Raw genomic sequence first — 17,773 nt, 5'->3', positions numbered from 1 at the left:
CATTTTATTTAAAATTCTCTTAAAATTTGGGTTTCGGCAGGTATTAACCCATTAGTTATATATATATATATATTTTTTTTTAATTTTTTGGTAAAAAGCATAACAAGTAATTGAATTTGTTCGGGTTCGAGTGATGTGCGAGTAATAATAATTGAATTTAGAATAAGTTTAATAAATAAAATATATTTTTTAATTGAATTTGATATATGTTTAAGTAGTTAATATATTTTATGGGTTTGAATTCAGATAGTTTAAAATTTGCATATATTCTATCAATTAGTGTCTTTAAATAAATCTCTAAATCAAGACTTAAGAGTCAAAGTATATTAGCAAAAAGTCTTTTCAATAATTCACGTACAATTTATTTTTAGAGAATATTTAATTTATTTTATAAATCGATCAAATTTAAAAAATTATAAATAGGAGTCTGATTTAACTTATATATTAAAAAATTATTTAAAATAAATTAAAAGTTATAAATAAAGATACATTACTTATAATTAATTTATTTTTTTAAAAATTATTTTTTATTAAATAAAAAATTATGTTATTTTAATTATTTTTAAAAAATATAAATATTATCTTATTTTAATAATTATAATACTAAATTACATATATTTTTTAAATTTTAATAAATTGAATTATTTTAAAATAATTTTTAACCAGATATTTAAAGTATTTAAAAGCTATTATTAAGTAATTTTGTCAAGCTAATCACCCTCGTAATCTCTCTGGTTTATTATATAAAGACCATCTTAGCCTTTCATCTGGAGCTATAAATATCTCATTTTTATAACATTGGCTCTCTTCTTCTGTCTCACTGTTCCTTCCATGTTCTTGTTTTCTTCTCAATACAAAGATTAACCTAACCCAGCCTCGGGCTTGGTGGTCTTCTCCACAAATTGCCCTCCGAAAACCTGCATTTTCGCATATAGGAGACACAAGCAAAAGAGGGCACTTTTGTCAATGTCATTCACCTGCTTTACTTTTCATAGCCTACTGCTCTTTTTTCTAGTAAGCAGTAGTAATATTACTTCTCTTTGGCTAAACTTGGTTTCGATTTTTCAGTTGCTTCTGCAAATAAGAGGTGGTAAGAATCCAAAATTCAGTGCATCGACAGTGAAGTGATGGCCCAATTGAAGGTTATATTACCACATTCCTCACTCAATCTCGAATTTCATGGCCACAAGAGAGGTGCTGCTATTGCTGCTGCTGTTGCATTTTCGACTTTCATAACTTTTGCATTTTTTTTTTTAAAATTTCCCTTGTAAAGTTTTTGTAAGTATTGAATCATCTCTGTTTCCAGATGGGTCTCTACACAATTACAAACCATCCTCAACTCGGAAATCAATAACTTCATTTCAAGTGGTAACTCATTTTGATGACCTATGGACTTTGGGTTACTTTATTATTTATTATTATTATTATTATTTATTTTTTTCTAATTTTTTGTTTGCAGTTAGGGGCAAAATGGAGTGATCTTCGTGGTTGTGCTCTTTTGGGTAGTAGACGCAATGTTCTTCGAACCCGTTGCAATAAAGGTGATTTTTTTTTTTGGTACTCAATCATGACTCCCTCTTCTTTTTATCTTTTTTTTTTCCTTGCTTGTTTGCTCGGTTGGGAGACGTGAGGTTGATGGTATTCATTACTATCTTGGACTGCCATAAAAATTTTTGGGAGTTGCAAATACATGACGGACGTGATTGGTATGATGTAGTTGAACGTAATGGAATGTAATTGAACAATAAAATAATAAAAAAATGAATTATAAATCCATTTTATTGCATTACATTCAGTTAGAGTATGACAAACATGCAAAAAGGTTTGAAGTCATGAAAATTGCCGAAGCCTGTGAGAATTGACACAGGGAAAAGGATATGTTTACCTAAAGAAAAATATGTGAAGAAGCATGATTTCGCATAACAATACTAAATTAATTCTCACCTTATAAGAAATTGAGGGTAGGAAAAAACGATTTGTCTTTCAACAACTCGAGCCTAGGACATTTTAACGGCTGTCTTGTCTTATAGGTCTTTTTTGTATGTATATGAGTATGAGGCTTTAGATGATCTTATTTTAGAGAGTGGTTGCTTTAGTTTTCAATGCCATTCTTCTCCTTTTATTCTCACAAAATGTTGATAATTTTTTTTATCCTTTGCTGATTTGTTTTGGCATACTGTAGCTTTTTATGTGGCTATGACTTGTTTCAATGAGATATTATCTTTTTTCCATTTAGAAAAAACAATGAACTTGTGAACTTATTATCTTTCTAGCATTTTACCCATTGAAGCATGGTCTTCTGTTCATACTATCTCTAATTACTTTTCCTTTTCGCCTTTAATTGATCAATAGTAAGTCTTTTTTCTGAACCCGAGCGTTGGGTGGGTTCAATATGTTTGTAGTATTAATTGCTTGAGATTCTGGTTTTGTGTATTTTAAATCAACCAAGATTGTACAATGCTTGTGTTGGATGGTTTAGTTCATAACTTCCACATACTGACACATTGATTAATATTGACCCCTTTATTTATAGCCATTCAAGCAGTTTTATCCAGTGATTAATATTGACCCCTTTATTTATAGCCATTCAAGCAGTTTTATCCAGTGATAGAGAAGTAGAAACATATGAAGCTTCAACAAGTAAAGGGCTACGAGGCCAATTAACCAAGGTTGTTTTGGCCTATAGTGGTGGCTTAGACACCTCAGTTATTGTCCCATGGTTAAGGTATGTTCCTTGTGTTAAGTTTAATCATTAGCTTTTTGTTGGAATATCACTTGTGGAATAAGTCGCACATCAGTAGTGTATAAGAAAATTAAAGGGCATATAAGTGTTGGCAACTAAACCAAAAAGGCTTAGGCCATTTTGGTGATGGAGAGCTCAATTTCAAGCTCAGTCCAGTTTGATATTCATACTCTTTGGGTCTATAAATCTTGACATGGTATTAGAGCAGGTTAGGGCCCAATTTCTATTTTAGTTCAATTTCTCGGTGTCGCTGCTACAATTCAATTTCAGGTTTCAAGTGTCAATCGAATGTCCTGGCTGCCACTTGAGGGGCAGTGTTGGAATATCACTTGTAGGAATAAGTCCCACATCGGTAGTGCACAAGAAAATTAAAGGGCATATTAGTGTTGGCAAATCAAACCAAACCTAGTTTCAAGCCTAGGTCAGCATGTAGCATGCCAGTTTGATATTCACACTTTTTGGGTCCATAAATCTTAACACTTTTATCAAAAGAACTAGGACTTGTAGTTCATGAATCTTGAAATCATGTATTGTCTAGATTAGGTAAAACATGTGAATGGAATCTTGATGTTGACATGTTAGGTGCTCCCCTTCTATGATATAGTGAGTGAATTTGTTCAAGCTTGCACACAGTTATTGATAGCAATTAAGAGTTTAGAATAGATAAAAAGGGAATGCATAATGTATTGTGTGATATGATCTCATACACAATAGTCAATACATTGCTTGCATCTATTCTTCTAATCTAATTTGAGTTAGATGAACTGCTTTAAGGTTTTTTTGACTTGATCAAGTATTCATGAGAATTCTTGCTAGGAAATTTCTTGGTCATCCAGTGTTTGGCATTTTCACTTTACCTACTACGGGTGTGCTACTGCCTATCAGCATTCTTTTTCTTCATACCATAACTTACATTCTACTAACTAATAATGTAAAAAATAATAAGGAATAAATAAATATAGAAATAGAGTGCTCTTATCAATTATCATAGTCAAAATGCCTTGTGATCTTCAACCAATTCTGCCCTTCACTATAAGTGCTCTAGCTTTTTTCTGGTTATGAGATGAAATTATAGTTAAAACCATCTCTCTTTCTCCCTCTTTATTTTAGATATATGAAATAACATGTAAGATTGTTGCATAAATGAAATTGTTTATGATATATATGATAAAGTATGATATCATGAAGTTATGATATATTTGTATCATGAAAATACTAAAATTTAAAAATAATATAATTACTAAAGCAAAAGAAGTAAAGTTTATTTTTTAAAAACTAAAATTATTGCATTAAATTGTACAAATTAATATATATATATATATATAAAATTAACCATAAAAATTGACACATTTATATGTATCATATGGTTATAATATAAAGTATAACTAAAAGTAGGTATTCTATTGTCTTTCTTCATCACATACCTCCATAATCTACACCTTACAAATCCAATCTACAAAATAGACAATTAAAAAAAACAGTCTTATCTAATTATTGCAGCTTGAACAATATTACCAATTACCAACAAACTGCATGCTGTAAATATACCAATTCGCTCAAAACAACAACTTGGGGGAGTGGGACTTGTCCCACATCAGGAACAAATGAAAGGGGAGTGGCGTGGCTTCCCTATAAAAGGAAAGCCCCCCTCCCTATTCTTCAATTAATGGCTAGTTTTTTGTTAGTTTAATTGTTTTTAATTTATTTTCATAATAATATTAAATTTAAAATGATATATTAATTTTAATTTTATTTTAAAGTATTTTTTAATTTAAATTTAAAATATTTTTAAATTTAAATTAACTTTTAATTTTGATAGAAAAAATTAATGAGCTCAGGCTCTTGGCTTGTTTATATAATAAACGAGCCAACCTCAAGTTTTTGGCTCGTTTATATTATAAACGAGCTTGCAATGAGCCAAGCTCGAATCGAGCTTGCAATTAGCTGACCTCGGATCGAGCTTGAATTTAGTATTTGTATAACGATCCGAGCTCGAGCTGTACTATTAAAGATCGAGCCTGAACAAAAATAGATGAGCCGAGCCTAAACTATTCAAAACTTAGCTCGGTTTGGTTTGTTTAGACCTCTATCTAAAACAAGAAAATGAGAAGAGAATTCAAGAAAGAATCTAAATATTGTTGAGAAATCAACTGATTTCTTCAGTACAGGTATTCCTTCTTTTGTACCACCCACTCCACTAACTTGACTGCTCACTTAGACTCTTCTGCTTATCCTGACATTAGTCTGTGTTATTATCTACATGTATGTATTTTCTTTTGAGATATTTTCATTACTTTTTGCTGTTGTTTCAGAGAAAATTATGGTTGTGAGGTTGTTTGCTTCACTGCTGATGTTGGTCAGGTATGCCATGGAGCAAAATCCATACTTGACTCTTATTTATTCCCTGTTGAAACTTCTTGTGGGTTGTTTGTTATGATACCTTCTTTACATCTGTGCTTGATAGGAAGTTCAAAATTTGCAGGGATTAAAGGAATTGGAAGGCTTGGAAGAAAAGGCCTTGGCAAGTGGGGCTTGTCAGCTGGTGGTGAAGGACTTAAAGGAAGAATTTGTGAGAGATTACATTTTCCCTTGCTTGCGAGCTGGTGCAATGTATGAAAGGAAATACTTGCTGGGGACCGCAATGGCACGCCCTGTAATTGCCAAGGTTGGCAACTAATATTTGTGTTTCTAATTTTAAAATCCTATTGAGCATTAACATAAATATCAAGCAATAATAATGAAAAATAATTTGTAGTTCTAATAGATGTGTATTTGCCCTTTTCTATTCTTTTCCTAACCCCAGAAAATGTGATGCCTCCTTTTATTCATGAAATAAAAAGAAATAGATCTTCACTTTGACAGAGGTGTCTCACTGTCTCTACCCTTTTTTTTTAATTTTTTTTAAACTTTAAATTGTGCTTATATGGTTGCATAATGGCACTTATAAGTTGATTTTAGCTACTTTTGATTATATTTTCAATGGCATGACAGGCCATGGTGGATGTTGCCAAAGAAGTTGGAGCTGATGCTGTTGCTCATGGATGCACAGGAAAAGGAAATGATCAGGCACGCATTGCAATTGAGTCCTAAATAATAGTTTATTGGCTTTTTTTTTTATGTCCTGATGCAATCTTGTCTGGCATATTTGTCTACGCAGGTTCGCTTTGAACTCACCTTCTTTGCGCTAAATCCTGAACTAAACATTGTGGCTCCTTGGCGAGAATGGGATATCAAGGGGAGGGAAGATGCCATTGAATATGCCCAGAAACATAATGTGCCTGTACCTGTAACGAAGAAATCCATATATAGCAGAGACAGAAACTTATGGCACTTGAGCCATGAGTTTAGTATAACAACTTCATAAAATTGAAGTTGTAAATTCATCCTATATAGAGATTGGTGAAGTCAAACAACTTATTGATTTTAAATTTGAGGGCAAAGGTGTTTGTAAGAAAATTTTACCTTAGAAATTTCATGTATGCTATTTTGTGTAGATAGGCGTCGGTGTCCAAATGGGTACATTTCCAAAGAGGCATCACCTGAAATTGAAGTACTTGGCAGTTATCCTGGGTCTAATATCGATATAGGTTCACAGTTCTGCTCTTAACATCTGATGAGAGAAAAAGATTAAATACTTAAAAGAGCTGCCATCACTTCAAAATTTATGTGGGGTAATATCAAGTCAAACATAAATGCTTATTTGGTGTAACAAAGGTCATATGTCTATAGGTTAAAAAGTGATTGGTAGAATTGGTAAAAGAAACAATAAACTTCAATTCTCTCCCTCTGATAGTTTGGTGCTGCAAAGGGATAATTCTCTTTCTACACAGACATACAAGGTGTGTTTCCTTGCATTAGTTTCCTATGAAACTAAATGTTTTGTTCTTTCTAAAGCCAATCTAGTCTCACATTTGAAAGAATATCTCCATCTCCTATTAATGTTGAGTCCTGAGTCCAAATTCCAATCTCTCTGTTCCATGCTTATTTTATACCTGTACACATTTCCTGTGTCAATACAGTTACTCCAAAATGGCCAGGAAAAACTTATTAGGTGCATGTATTTGTTGGATAGCCATTCTTAGAACTCTTGCAGTCCTAGATTGTGAGCATGATGATCATATTTACAGAAAACCAAATAAAAATTTTGAACCATAAATAATAGTGATGCATGTTCTCCAATTCATATTTTAGTTAACAAAATGAACTTTTGTATATGTTAACAACTTTGAAGGGAGTTAGCATTCTCTTATCAAGCTGTACATTTGGCAGTTAAAGTGCTTTCAAATACAAGCTGCTGAACTTCCTCTCATATTTTTATTTAACTTAATATTAAAAGTTGGCCCCCCTCTTTTTTTTGCTATATGGTTTCTACATTGTTCTAATCTTTTGAAGGTCTGTTACATATCAGAGGAGAAAGTATAAAATAAGGCGGTAGTAGTTTGGGTTTTTAAGGGAATTAGTTGAGTTGTTGTAATTGGTAGGAAAGGGATTAGGTGATCACAAGATCTGTTAAGAGGTTAGGGATAACTGCCTGCAGTAGCTGAGGTAGTTACTGAGCTATTATATAAGCTCAATAGTCATTCTTGTAAGGCATTGTGGAATCATTAACAAGAAATATAATTCTCTCTTCTCTTCTAATTCTCTATCTCTATCTTCCTTTATTTCTGTTTCTCTCTCCCTAATCTTCCTCTTCTTCTAAATTCTTTTATTAGGGTTAACTTCCCTAACAATTGCTATCAAAACTCTTCCGTGAGCGAATCGAGTGGGGGTTCACTGCATTCTGGTTGTTAATAATGACCATATCTGTTAGGTCTGCGGTTTTTAGTGCTGAGATGGTTAGGGTCGCAGAATTGGAAGAAAGATTAAAGATGCCGTAGGAGAATGTAGATGGGAAAATTAATATGCTAAATGAAAAAGTGGAAGGGAAATTCAATATATTGGAAGGGAAGTTGGATAGAGCCTCTGCAGATAATGATGCATTGAGGAGGATTTACAGGCTTTCATGAGGGCATTTGCAAAAGAAAAAGGGAAAGAAGTTGCTTCTGTAGACGAGGAGGGGAAAGGCAATAACAATAAAACTGCAAGTAGGGGACTGCTGCCAATTCCAATGGATTTGCCCAACCCATACTGGAGATATCAAGGCAATTCTGGAAGCATTGGTATTAGTGAAGGTATGAATTTTTTTTTTACCAAAAATTGAGTTGGTGACTTTTGATGGAAAAGAACCTAGGCTTTGGCTAAGAAAATATGTAAAATACTTTGAGGTGTGTAAAGTTCCTATTAATCAGAAAATAAGTATTGCAAGTTTGTTTCTGGTAGATAAAGCAGATTGTTGGTTCCATAATTGGAATAGGGGAACTCATACTTGGGAGGAATTTGAAAAAGGGCTTTGTGGTAGATTTGGAGATGTTGGTTTGGAGGATATAGTAGAAGAATTTATGAAATTAAGGCAAAAGGGTTCTTTAGAAGAGTATTTGGAGAATTTTGAGGATTTAAGGATTCATATGGAAAGGGTGATGACAAAGTTAGGGTGTCCTATTTTCTTTATGGTTTTATGGGGGGACTAAAGGATGAAATTAGGCTGGTGGTTAAGATTTTAAACGTGCTAGTTTGGTGGAGGCATTAGAGATAGCAACGTTGCAGGAACAATTGTTGGACACCAAGAAAACCAAGACTTTTACTAGACCTTTCAGTTCTAATTTCCCTAGAAGCACTGCCACTTTTAATTTTAATTCCTCTTATTCAAACCCCAAATTTCTCAAACATATCCTTACCCTCCTAAACCTTCCATAACAGATCATAACGCCAAATCCACCAACCCCACACCTACTAATCAACCTGCTAAATCCAATTCTATAGGTAGTTCCACTTCAGCTAATTAACCTTCCACTTTACCTAGCAATGCCAACTCTTCTAAATCAATGTTTCCAACCCTAAATACCAACCTAAACCTTGTTATAGATGTTGAGAAAAATATTTCGCTGGCCACTAGTGCAAAACTAAAACACTTGCAGCAATGCAAGTGACTGAACAAGAGGAAGGTATTGGAGAAGAAATTTGGCATGACATAGTAGAAGAAATTAAAGATGGAGGTGAGCAGGGGGAGCTTATGCTATCTGTACATGCTATGGAAGGAAGTGAAGGGAGTTTATAAAACTAGGGAGATCATAATGCTAATTGATAATGGCAGTAATAGTAGCTTTATAGACAGTGTTGATGCCCAGTGTCCCACATCGTTTAGGAGTTGAGGGACTAGATCGCTTATAAGCATTTATCTATCCTCTCTCCTCTAGAGGTGCCTTTTTAGGACAAAACCCTCCTGGGTCGCTGTTAGCATCAGTCGCGGGGACAATACCTTTGGAGCGGGGCCTAGCCCATGGGGCGGATCTGGCACATCAACATTGGCACCATTTATGGGAAAACGTGGCTATGTGTCTCTTCCCGAGCCCCTCGACTAGGGGGCTATGTTGATGCCCAGCGTCCCACATCGGTAAGGAGTCGAGGGGCTAGGTCGCTTATAAGCACTAGTCTCCTCTCTTTCCCCTAGAGGCGCCTTTTCCCTAGGTTTCTGTTAGCATCAGTCGCGGGGACAATACCTCTGGAGTGGGGCCTAGCCCATGGCGTGGATCTGGCACACCAACAGACAAGAAGTTGGTTGAGGAATTGAAGTTCGATTTGGTGAAAATTCCTGCAATTGCCATAGCAGTAGCTAATGGTAGGAAACTGAATTGCAGCCATCAATGCAAGCATTTTGGATGGAAGATGCAATCTTATAAATTCCAGTTTGACTTTAGGATCTTGGAGTTAGGGAGCTTTGATAGAAGTTTTAATCCAGTGCTATTTGATTTCAAAGCATCTTGAAATAAGTGGTGTTGCAGGTTGTGGACAGACTGGCAGTGCTAGCACCTGTTGAGGAATTATTTCTAAGGAAGGGGAAGGATTTCAAGTCTCCATTGTTGTGTACAGTGGATTCCTCTAAATCTTCAGGATCTTCATTACTTGAACAAGTATCAGTAGCAATAAATGTAGCAAGTACCAATTCTGTTTCCGATAATGAAGCATTGCAACTGTTATTGCAGAAATATCAAGAAGTTTTTCGGGAAGCTCATGAGTTGCCTCCTTTTAGAAGTCATAATCATGTAATTCCTTGCTGCCTCAAACTTAGCCAGTCAATGTCAGGCCATATAGGTACCACTATTACCAGAAAGCAGAAATTGAGAAGTTGGTAAATGAAATGCTAGCTTCTTCAATAATGCAATCTAGCACTAGCCCTTATTCATTTTCAGTTTTGTTGGTCAAGAAGAAGGATGGGACTTGGAGATTTTGCATTGATTATAGAAGATTGAATGAGGTGACTATGAAGGATAATTTTCCTATTCCTATTATTGATGACCTCTTGGATGAACTTAATGGGGCTAGGAATTTTTTAAAAATTGATTTGAGAGTAAGGTACCACCAAATTAGAATGCATACTCAGGACATTCCTAAGACTGCATTCAGAACTTACCATGGCCACTTTGAATTCCATGTGATACCCTTTGGGCTCACTAATGCTCCCTGCCATTTTTCAGGCTTTGATGAATCACATTTTTCAACATTTTCTCAGAAAATTTATTTTTGTATTCTTTGATGATATTCTTGTGTATAGTAAGGATTAGGATTCTCATTTGAAGCATTTGGAGGAGATGTTTCAAGTCTTGAAAGAACGGTAGCTGTATGCAAAGCAATCAAAATGTTCTTTTGGATAGACTGAAGTGGAGTATTTAGGCCATATTATCACAGCAGAAGAAGTTTCCACTGATCCAAAAAAGGTTCAGGCTATGGTACAGTGGCCCACACCTGTTTCAATCAAGGAATTAAGAAGTTTTCTTGGTTTAACAGGGTATTATAGAAAATTAGTAAGAAATTATGGGGTAATTAGTAAGCCGTTGACTGATCTATTTAAAAAAAAAAAAAGTCTTTTCAGTGGTCTGATTAAGCTCAGAAGACTTTTGATACTTTGAGAAATGCTATGGCAAAAGCTCTAGTCCTTGCTTTGCTAGATTTTACTATTCCATTTGTAATTGAGACTAATGCTAGTAGTTGGTGAAGGGGGGCTGTATTGCGGCAAAAAAGGGCATCCTTGGCTTAAGCTTTTGGTCCTAGAAGCAAGGTTTTATCTATCTATGAAAGAGAATTGCTGGCAATTACTTTTGTAGTCTCCAAGTGGCAACATTACTTGGAGCAAGGGCAATTTTTCATTTAAATTGATCATGAAAGTATAAAATATTTGCTTGAGCAAAGGCTTCATGCTAATTTGCAGCAAAGGAGTATTCTAAGCTTTTGGGGCTAGATTATAAGATCCTTTATAGAAGAGGTGTTGAAAACAAGGCTGCAGATGCCCTTTCTAGAAGACCTGTTAGGGCTGACTCTAGTTGCTATGCCCTTCAGTCTGCAATTTTGCCTACTTGGATGACTACTTTAATTCACACATATGACAAGGACTCTAAAGCAGCTAACTTTGTGCAACAATTGTCCTTGGATATTGCAGCTCATCCAGGATTTCAGTTGAAGAAAGGAGTTCTCTACTTTCATGACAGGCTATATGTAGGCTGCTCCACTAAATTATGATATTAATAAATTGCTTTATACCATGATAGCCTCTTAGGAGGTCATTCTAGAGTTAATATGACTTAAGGTTGAAGAAGCCTTTCTTTTTGCTGGGTATGCCTAAGGACATATTGAAGTGGATAAAGAAATGTGATACTTGTACTAGGTGCAAAAGTGAACATGGTACTGCCCTTGGGATGTTGCAGCCACTGCCTATTCCAACTCAGGCTTGGCAACACATTTCAATGGATTTTATTGATCATTTACCCAAGTCCAAGGGTAAAGATACCATACTAGTGGTGGTTTGTAGATTCACTAAGTATGGGCATTTCATACCATTGACCATCCCTATACTGCTTCTGTTGTGGCCAAATTATTCTTAGATGATGTTTTTAAGCTGCATGGGGCACCACAATCTATTGTCTCTGATAGGGACAATTTTTACTAGCTTGTTTTGGAAGGAGTTGTTAATGTTTGGGCACTACATTGGCTTTTAGTACTACTTATCATCCCTAGTCTGATGGTCAAACTGATAGACTTAACTAGTGCTTGGAGGGTTACCTAAGGTGTATGGCTCATTTGAAACCATCTACATGGAGTACTTGGCTTCCTCTTGTAGATTGGTGGTACAATTCTTCCTCTCACAGCGCTATCAAGATGTCACCTTTTGAAGCACTTTATGGCTATTCTCCACCATTTCTTATAGCAGTGCCTGTTGAGTTACCTACTGTTGGAGCGGTGGGAAGTATTTACAAGAGAGACGGCAACTGGATGGGTTGAGAGAAAATTTGGTGTTAGCCCAAAATAGAATGAAGCGGCAAGCTGATAAGCATAGGTCATAACGAGAATTTTCAGTTGGGTATTATGTTTTTCTGAAGCTTCAACCTTACAGGCATGCATCAGTAGCTATCAAATAGACCTTAAAGCTTTCTCCCAAGTACTATGTACCTTATGAGATCATTACTAAGTATGGGTCAGTTGCCTACAAGCTTTAATTGCCTTCATCTTCTTCAATCCACCTTATTTTTCATGTTTCCATGTTGAAGAAGAAATTGGGCAATAACATTACTCCTCTACTTGGACCTTCCTGTGATGCATGAAGATTCTCCAGAATAGGTTCTCTAGACTAGAACCATTACTAGAGATTTAAGGGCTGATCCAATTGAAGAATTTGCCTCCTGAAGATGCTACTTAGGAGGACTATTATTTTGTTCAGGCTCAATTTCCTGATGTTGGTTAATTCTTGGGGTCAAGAAAGTTCTAATGGGGGAGGAATTGTTACATACCAAAGGAGAAAGTATAGAATAATAGGGAAGAGCATTTGGTCGTTTTGGTTATGAGCCAAACTGAAATTGAAAAACCGAAAAACCGATTTCTTATAAAATGCAACCAGTTTGGTTTTTCGGTTTAAACCGAAAACTGCTTAGCCTTATAGAATAAGGCAGTAGTAGCTTGGGTTGTTAAGGGAATTAGTTGAGTTGTAATTGGTGGGAAAGGGATTAGGTGGTTACAAGATCTGTTTGGAGGTTGGGGATAACTATTTGCGGTAGCTAAGGTAGTTACTAAGCTATTATATAAGCTCAATAGTCATTCTTGTAAGGCATTCTGGAATCATTAACAAGAAATACAATTCTCTACAGTTCTAATTCTCTATCTCTATCTTGCTCTATTTCTGTTTGTCTCTCCCTAAACTTCTTCTAAATTCTTCTATTCTCTTGTTAGGACTACCCTGACAAGGTCTTCCCCAACAAATCATAGATTGAATCTAGATCATCTTTAATTGTCATTTGTTTTGGGAGTAATCTGATTTGTTTCAACTTTTATGGACCTTTTTGTGAAAATCTTCTGCTTATCTAAGTTAATGAAGCAAAACTTCCATAAGCAACCATAGAATGACAGAAATTTGTTCAAGCCTTGGAATCATCTAAGACAAATAGCCCAAATGTTCTGTGCAAATTGAATTGACTTTTCATTATTGCCCTAAATATTAGTGAATTTAAACCCCATCTATAAAGACCAACTTCTTCCAAAGTCATAGTTTTAATATCTTTGATTGAGCTTTTTGGTATGCATGCCTTTGCTAAAATCGTTCATTAGAGATGAGCTAGTGGTTTTATGTCATCTCTAAAATTTTGTTGGCTTCTCTCTAGGGTGATATCTTGGAAGACCCAGCTAACGAGCCTAAGAAAGATATGTACATGATGTCTGTTGATCCAGAAGATGCACCTAATCAACCTGAGTAAGTTTCCATGTTATATTTTCATGTTACCTAATTTGTTTGTTATGTCTTAATCTTAATGCTAAAATTTCTAGGTACTTAATTCTTTTAGATATGTAGAGATTGGTATATAGTCGGGACTCCCAGTTTCAGTAAATGGGAAGAAGCTTTCCCCAGCTTCTCTTCTTTCTCAGCTCAATGAAATTGGTGGGAGACATGGTATTGGCCGTATTGACATGGTTGAAAACCGACTTGTTGGTATGAAAAGCCGTGGAGTCTATGAAACTCCTGGAGGAACCATTCTCTTCACTGCTGCTCGTGAGCTGGAGTCCTTAACTCTTGATCGAGAAACAATGCAAGTTAAAGATTCACTTGCCCTCAAGTATGCGGAACTAGTGTATGCGGGCAGGTGGTTTGACCCATTGCGCGAGTCTATGGACGCATTCATGGGGAAGATCACAGAGAAAACAACTGGATCTGTGACAGTTAAGTTGTACAAGGGATCTGTATCAGTAACCAGTCGCACAAGCCCCTACAGTCTGTATAGGCAAGATATCTCATCCTTTGAGAGTGGAAAAATGTATGATCAGGCTGATGCAGCTGGCTTCATTCGACTCTATGGCCTTCCAATGAAGGTTAGGGCAATGCTTGAGAAGGGAATCTGATGATTCTGTCTTTTTTGCTGCACTTCTATTTCTTGATAGCTTGACTCATTTCTGGTGTTTCATAGACGCATGCAAGTAGTCGTACAATCTTTTTGTGGGAGTAGTTTTTGCTGTAGTTGTTTATAATGAACTTTAAGCCTTGGAAACGTTTGTGAAAATGCCAAACTGAAATGCAAAGGTGTTAATTATGAGCTCGATAAAAAGAGTTCTAAAATAGATATCTTTTCTATTGGTGAAAATATTAAGAAAAATAATACGAGAATGAGGAATACTCTTATGGCTGAACATCAAGTGGTATTGTTATTTTGAAGGAACAAGAATTGAAAATTTAGAGAAGACAGAAAATGAACCCTTTATGAATTAATAGTTCATATTTTAAATGTGTTCATGTGCCTTTACTCAAATGGTAGTCTAGTACTAATCATTCCTCACAGCCTTTAAACTTTCATTCATTAGCAACCATGGACGAGTGAAGGTTGCAGGCACTTGTTGCAATTCTCCAATCTGGTCATGATTAAAGAAATGAAATTCTAGTTCAACAAGTTTTAATTCAATGGCCTAATCTTGAATCATATAACAACTCTTTTGAGAGACAATATACCTATCTCTCTCTGTCTTTCCTCCTATTCAATGTCACCCAATAATATATATATATATATATAGGTGACAAATTTATATATATATATATATATATATATATATATATATATATATATATATATATATATATATTTGTCACCCAATAATATATATGCATAAATTCATATGTTAATTATAAATAATATATACACTAAAATGGTGATTATTATTATTATTATTATTATTATTGATGTTTTTATATGAAATTGCAATTTTTAAAAATATAATAAAATTTTATCTATTTTCATAGGTAAGTTACTTAAATACATTTTGAGGAAATATGAGAGGAGAGCAAAAATTAATTTTTATTATATTATGTTATATAAATATTAATTTTTTTACAATTAATAACATATTAATTTTTTTAATTAAATTTAGTTAAAATTAGCCGGCTGGCTATAATTAAAACAAACTAAATAGGATTTGTTAAAATTGACAAAAACTAAAAACGTTTTATTTTTTATCATATAAAAGTTTATATCACGTGAATAAAAATATATAAAATAATAATAATTATTATTTTTACTATATTAGTTATCATGTTAATAATAATATTTAGTCGATTGTTATACTAATCACCACATCATTAATATTATTTAAAATAATAATATTTTGAGTACGCTATCCGCCACATCAGTGCTCAACAGTCTCAAATTCAATGCCTAAGTAAAAAATGACGCAAAAATTTAAAATTAAACCAAAATTTTTTTAAAAAACAGCATTAACTAAAATTGAAAATAGCGTAAATGTTTAGTTTTTTTTGTTTGAACAGTTTGGCCTGGTTTAAATGGCCTACTATTTTAGAATATCACTTCTCAGAAAAGTAAGTTAGATTAAGTTAAATAAGTTGCTCTCGTACAGTAAAGGAAGTGTCCAATCATTGACGGAGCTAAGGAGCTGAGAGTGGCCATGAAAAATAAATAAATAAATAAGTAAAATTTTATCATTTCCTAGGAATTTAAAGTCTTTTAATTGAGTTATTCCTAACCAAACAAGACTTAAAAAAAAAATTATTAATTAGTTTAAAAATGATATAGTAGACTAAGCTTATCTTAAAAAAAAAAAAATCAATGCCAATGCTACAAAATTTAATTTCATATATATGATATGATAAGACTATTAAAACTTTATTTTTACGTGATGCAATTAAATGATATATACGTTATATTTTTAATTAGATGATATGATATAATTTTTTTAAATTAATTTTATAATACACTTTTAATAATTTGAATATGAAATTACTTATTATTTATTTTACTTTTATATTTGTAATATTCTTAAAATATTGAAAATCTTAACCATTTTAATAAAAATATATATAAATAGACTGATCACACACCTGATAAAAAATATTATGACTTTCACATTCACACGTTGAAAGAATCCGACCATACCTATGTCAAGACCAAAAGCTTAGAGTACTTATGTCAATATCAAAATTCAGAATACTTTTATAGATGAGGTAAATAAAAGGTATATATACCACTTTATTAAGAGATTAATGATAGAATTCAAACTTAAAATTTCTCGACTAAATGAATCTCTCTTCTCACTTCAACTAACCTCCTGAAAGCTAATTAAATATTTTTATTAAATGTAACTGAAAGTTAAAAATGGTACTACTGTGAAACACTTATCTTTTATCTGATTTATTTGAAATTTTACATAATAATAAATTCAACTATCAGTTCATAGAGATATTAATTAACAAAAAAAAAAAAAAGTTATGGAGCCGTGTAATTTACACCCTATATGTGCGAAAGGATTAAAGGTTGTGGTTAATTGGAATTACATGGAAAATCATGATATATAAAACATTTTGAATTAATTTATAGATTTTTTTTTTGAGAATAATTAATTTATAGATTATTAGTCGTTTTGAAATAAAATTCTATTTTATTTATTTATTTTTAATTAAATTTAAATTGATTTATATTGATTATCATATTAACTTTAATTAAATTTTGAAATTTATATTATTTTAAATTTTATACAAATTAAAATGAAAGAAAAAATGTTATTTAATCTTTTTATTTTAACAAAATTAATTATTTAATTAATTTACTTTGAAAAATAAATTAATTATTAATTTTTATATTTTTATTTTGTCTACTCTTTAATCTCTTTGTTCAATATAAATTAAATTTTTTGTTAGCCAATATATTTAAGAGAGATAAATTATTATATATAACTAAATAGTTTAAGAGTTAGATAATAAAGGAATATATTTAGTTGTATTTTTTAAATTATAAGTGATTGAATAAAATTCAAATAAAGAAGAATTAAAAGCAAATAAATAAAAATATAAAATTAATTAATATAGAACACAAACTATATAAATATAGAAAGTTATTCAAAAAATTATATAAAACAATTAAATTAGATAAAATAAAAAAAAATTAAATAATAATTTCCCTAAAATAGAATTTGCCGTCTTCTCGCTCTGTCATAGTCCGTTACTGTGTTGCGGCAGGAGGCAAGCTATGAAAATGCGAGTGAACTAATCCACTCTGCTGAATATTTACAAATAGTAATGGAGAGGATTACAAAGATGGATAGTGGACATATCAAAGTGAAGCCATCTGCCATGACTTCTCTTTTGCCCTCTCCCTTCTTCCTCAATATGAACACTCCTCCATCACCAGGTTTTGTTGTTTCTTCCCTCTTTAAAATGATGGAAGAATTGCAAAGTCGTTTATTTATTTATCATTTTCTGGGTAATCAGTTTGTGCATGGTTAGAACCAATGTTGAATTTGATATCAGTGTCTTCGGTTTTAATCACAGTTTTAGTTATGTGAATTGGTGTTCTGTTTGTTTCGTGAGAAAATTTGAACAAGAAAAAGTAATTCTAGCTTTAAATATTATGATCCCTTATTATCTAATATACCCACTATTCAAAATGTTTAGAAAGATAT

At 33.0% G+C, this 17,773-nt stretch overlaps 1 protein-coding gene across 1 annotated transcript; it reads left to right on the top strand.

The window, feature by feature from the left end:
• Nucleotides 1-796: 796 nt before the first annotated feature.
• Nucleotides 797-14,500, top strand: LOC110637225 (argininosuccinate synthase, chloroplastic). Its single transcript, XM_058131528.1, is given in 12 exon segments — nucleotides 797-968; nucleotides 1,069-1,194; nucleotides 1,307-1,368; nucleotides 1,460-1,541; nucleotides 2,584-2,725; nucleotides 5,056-5,104; nucleotides 5,208-5,408; nucleotides 5,735-5,809; nucleotides 5,901-6,085; nucleotide 7,456; nucleotides 13,483-13,571; nucleotides 13,663-14,500. Coding segments are annotated over 11 exon segments (1,506 nt in total). The 5' UTR covers nucleotides 797-968; nucleotides 1,069-1,127; the 3' UTR covers nucleotides 14,216-14,500.
• The last annotated feature ends 3,273 nt before the right edge of the window (nucleotides 14,501-17,773 follow it).

The sequence above is a fragment of the Hevea brasiliensis genome, chromosome 12, assembly GCF_030052815.1.
Source record: "Hevea brasiliensis isolate MT/VB/25A 57/8 chromosome 12, ASM3005281v1, whole genome shotgun sequence".
Taxonomy (NCBI): Eukaryota; Viridiplantae; Streptophyta; class Magnoliopsida; order Malpighiales; family Euphorbiaceae; genus Hevea; species Hevea brasiliensis.
This window is presented reverse-complemented; position numbering and strand designations above follow the sequence as displayed.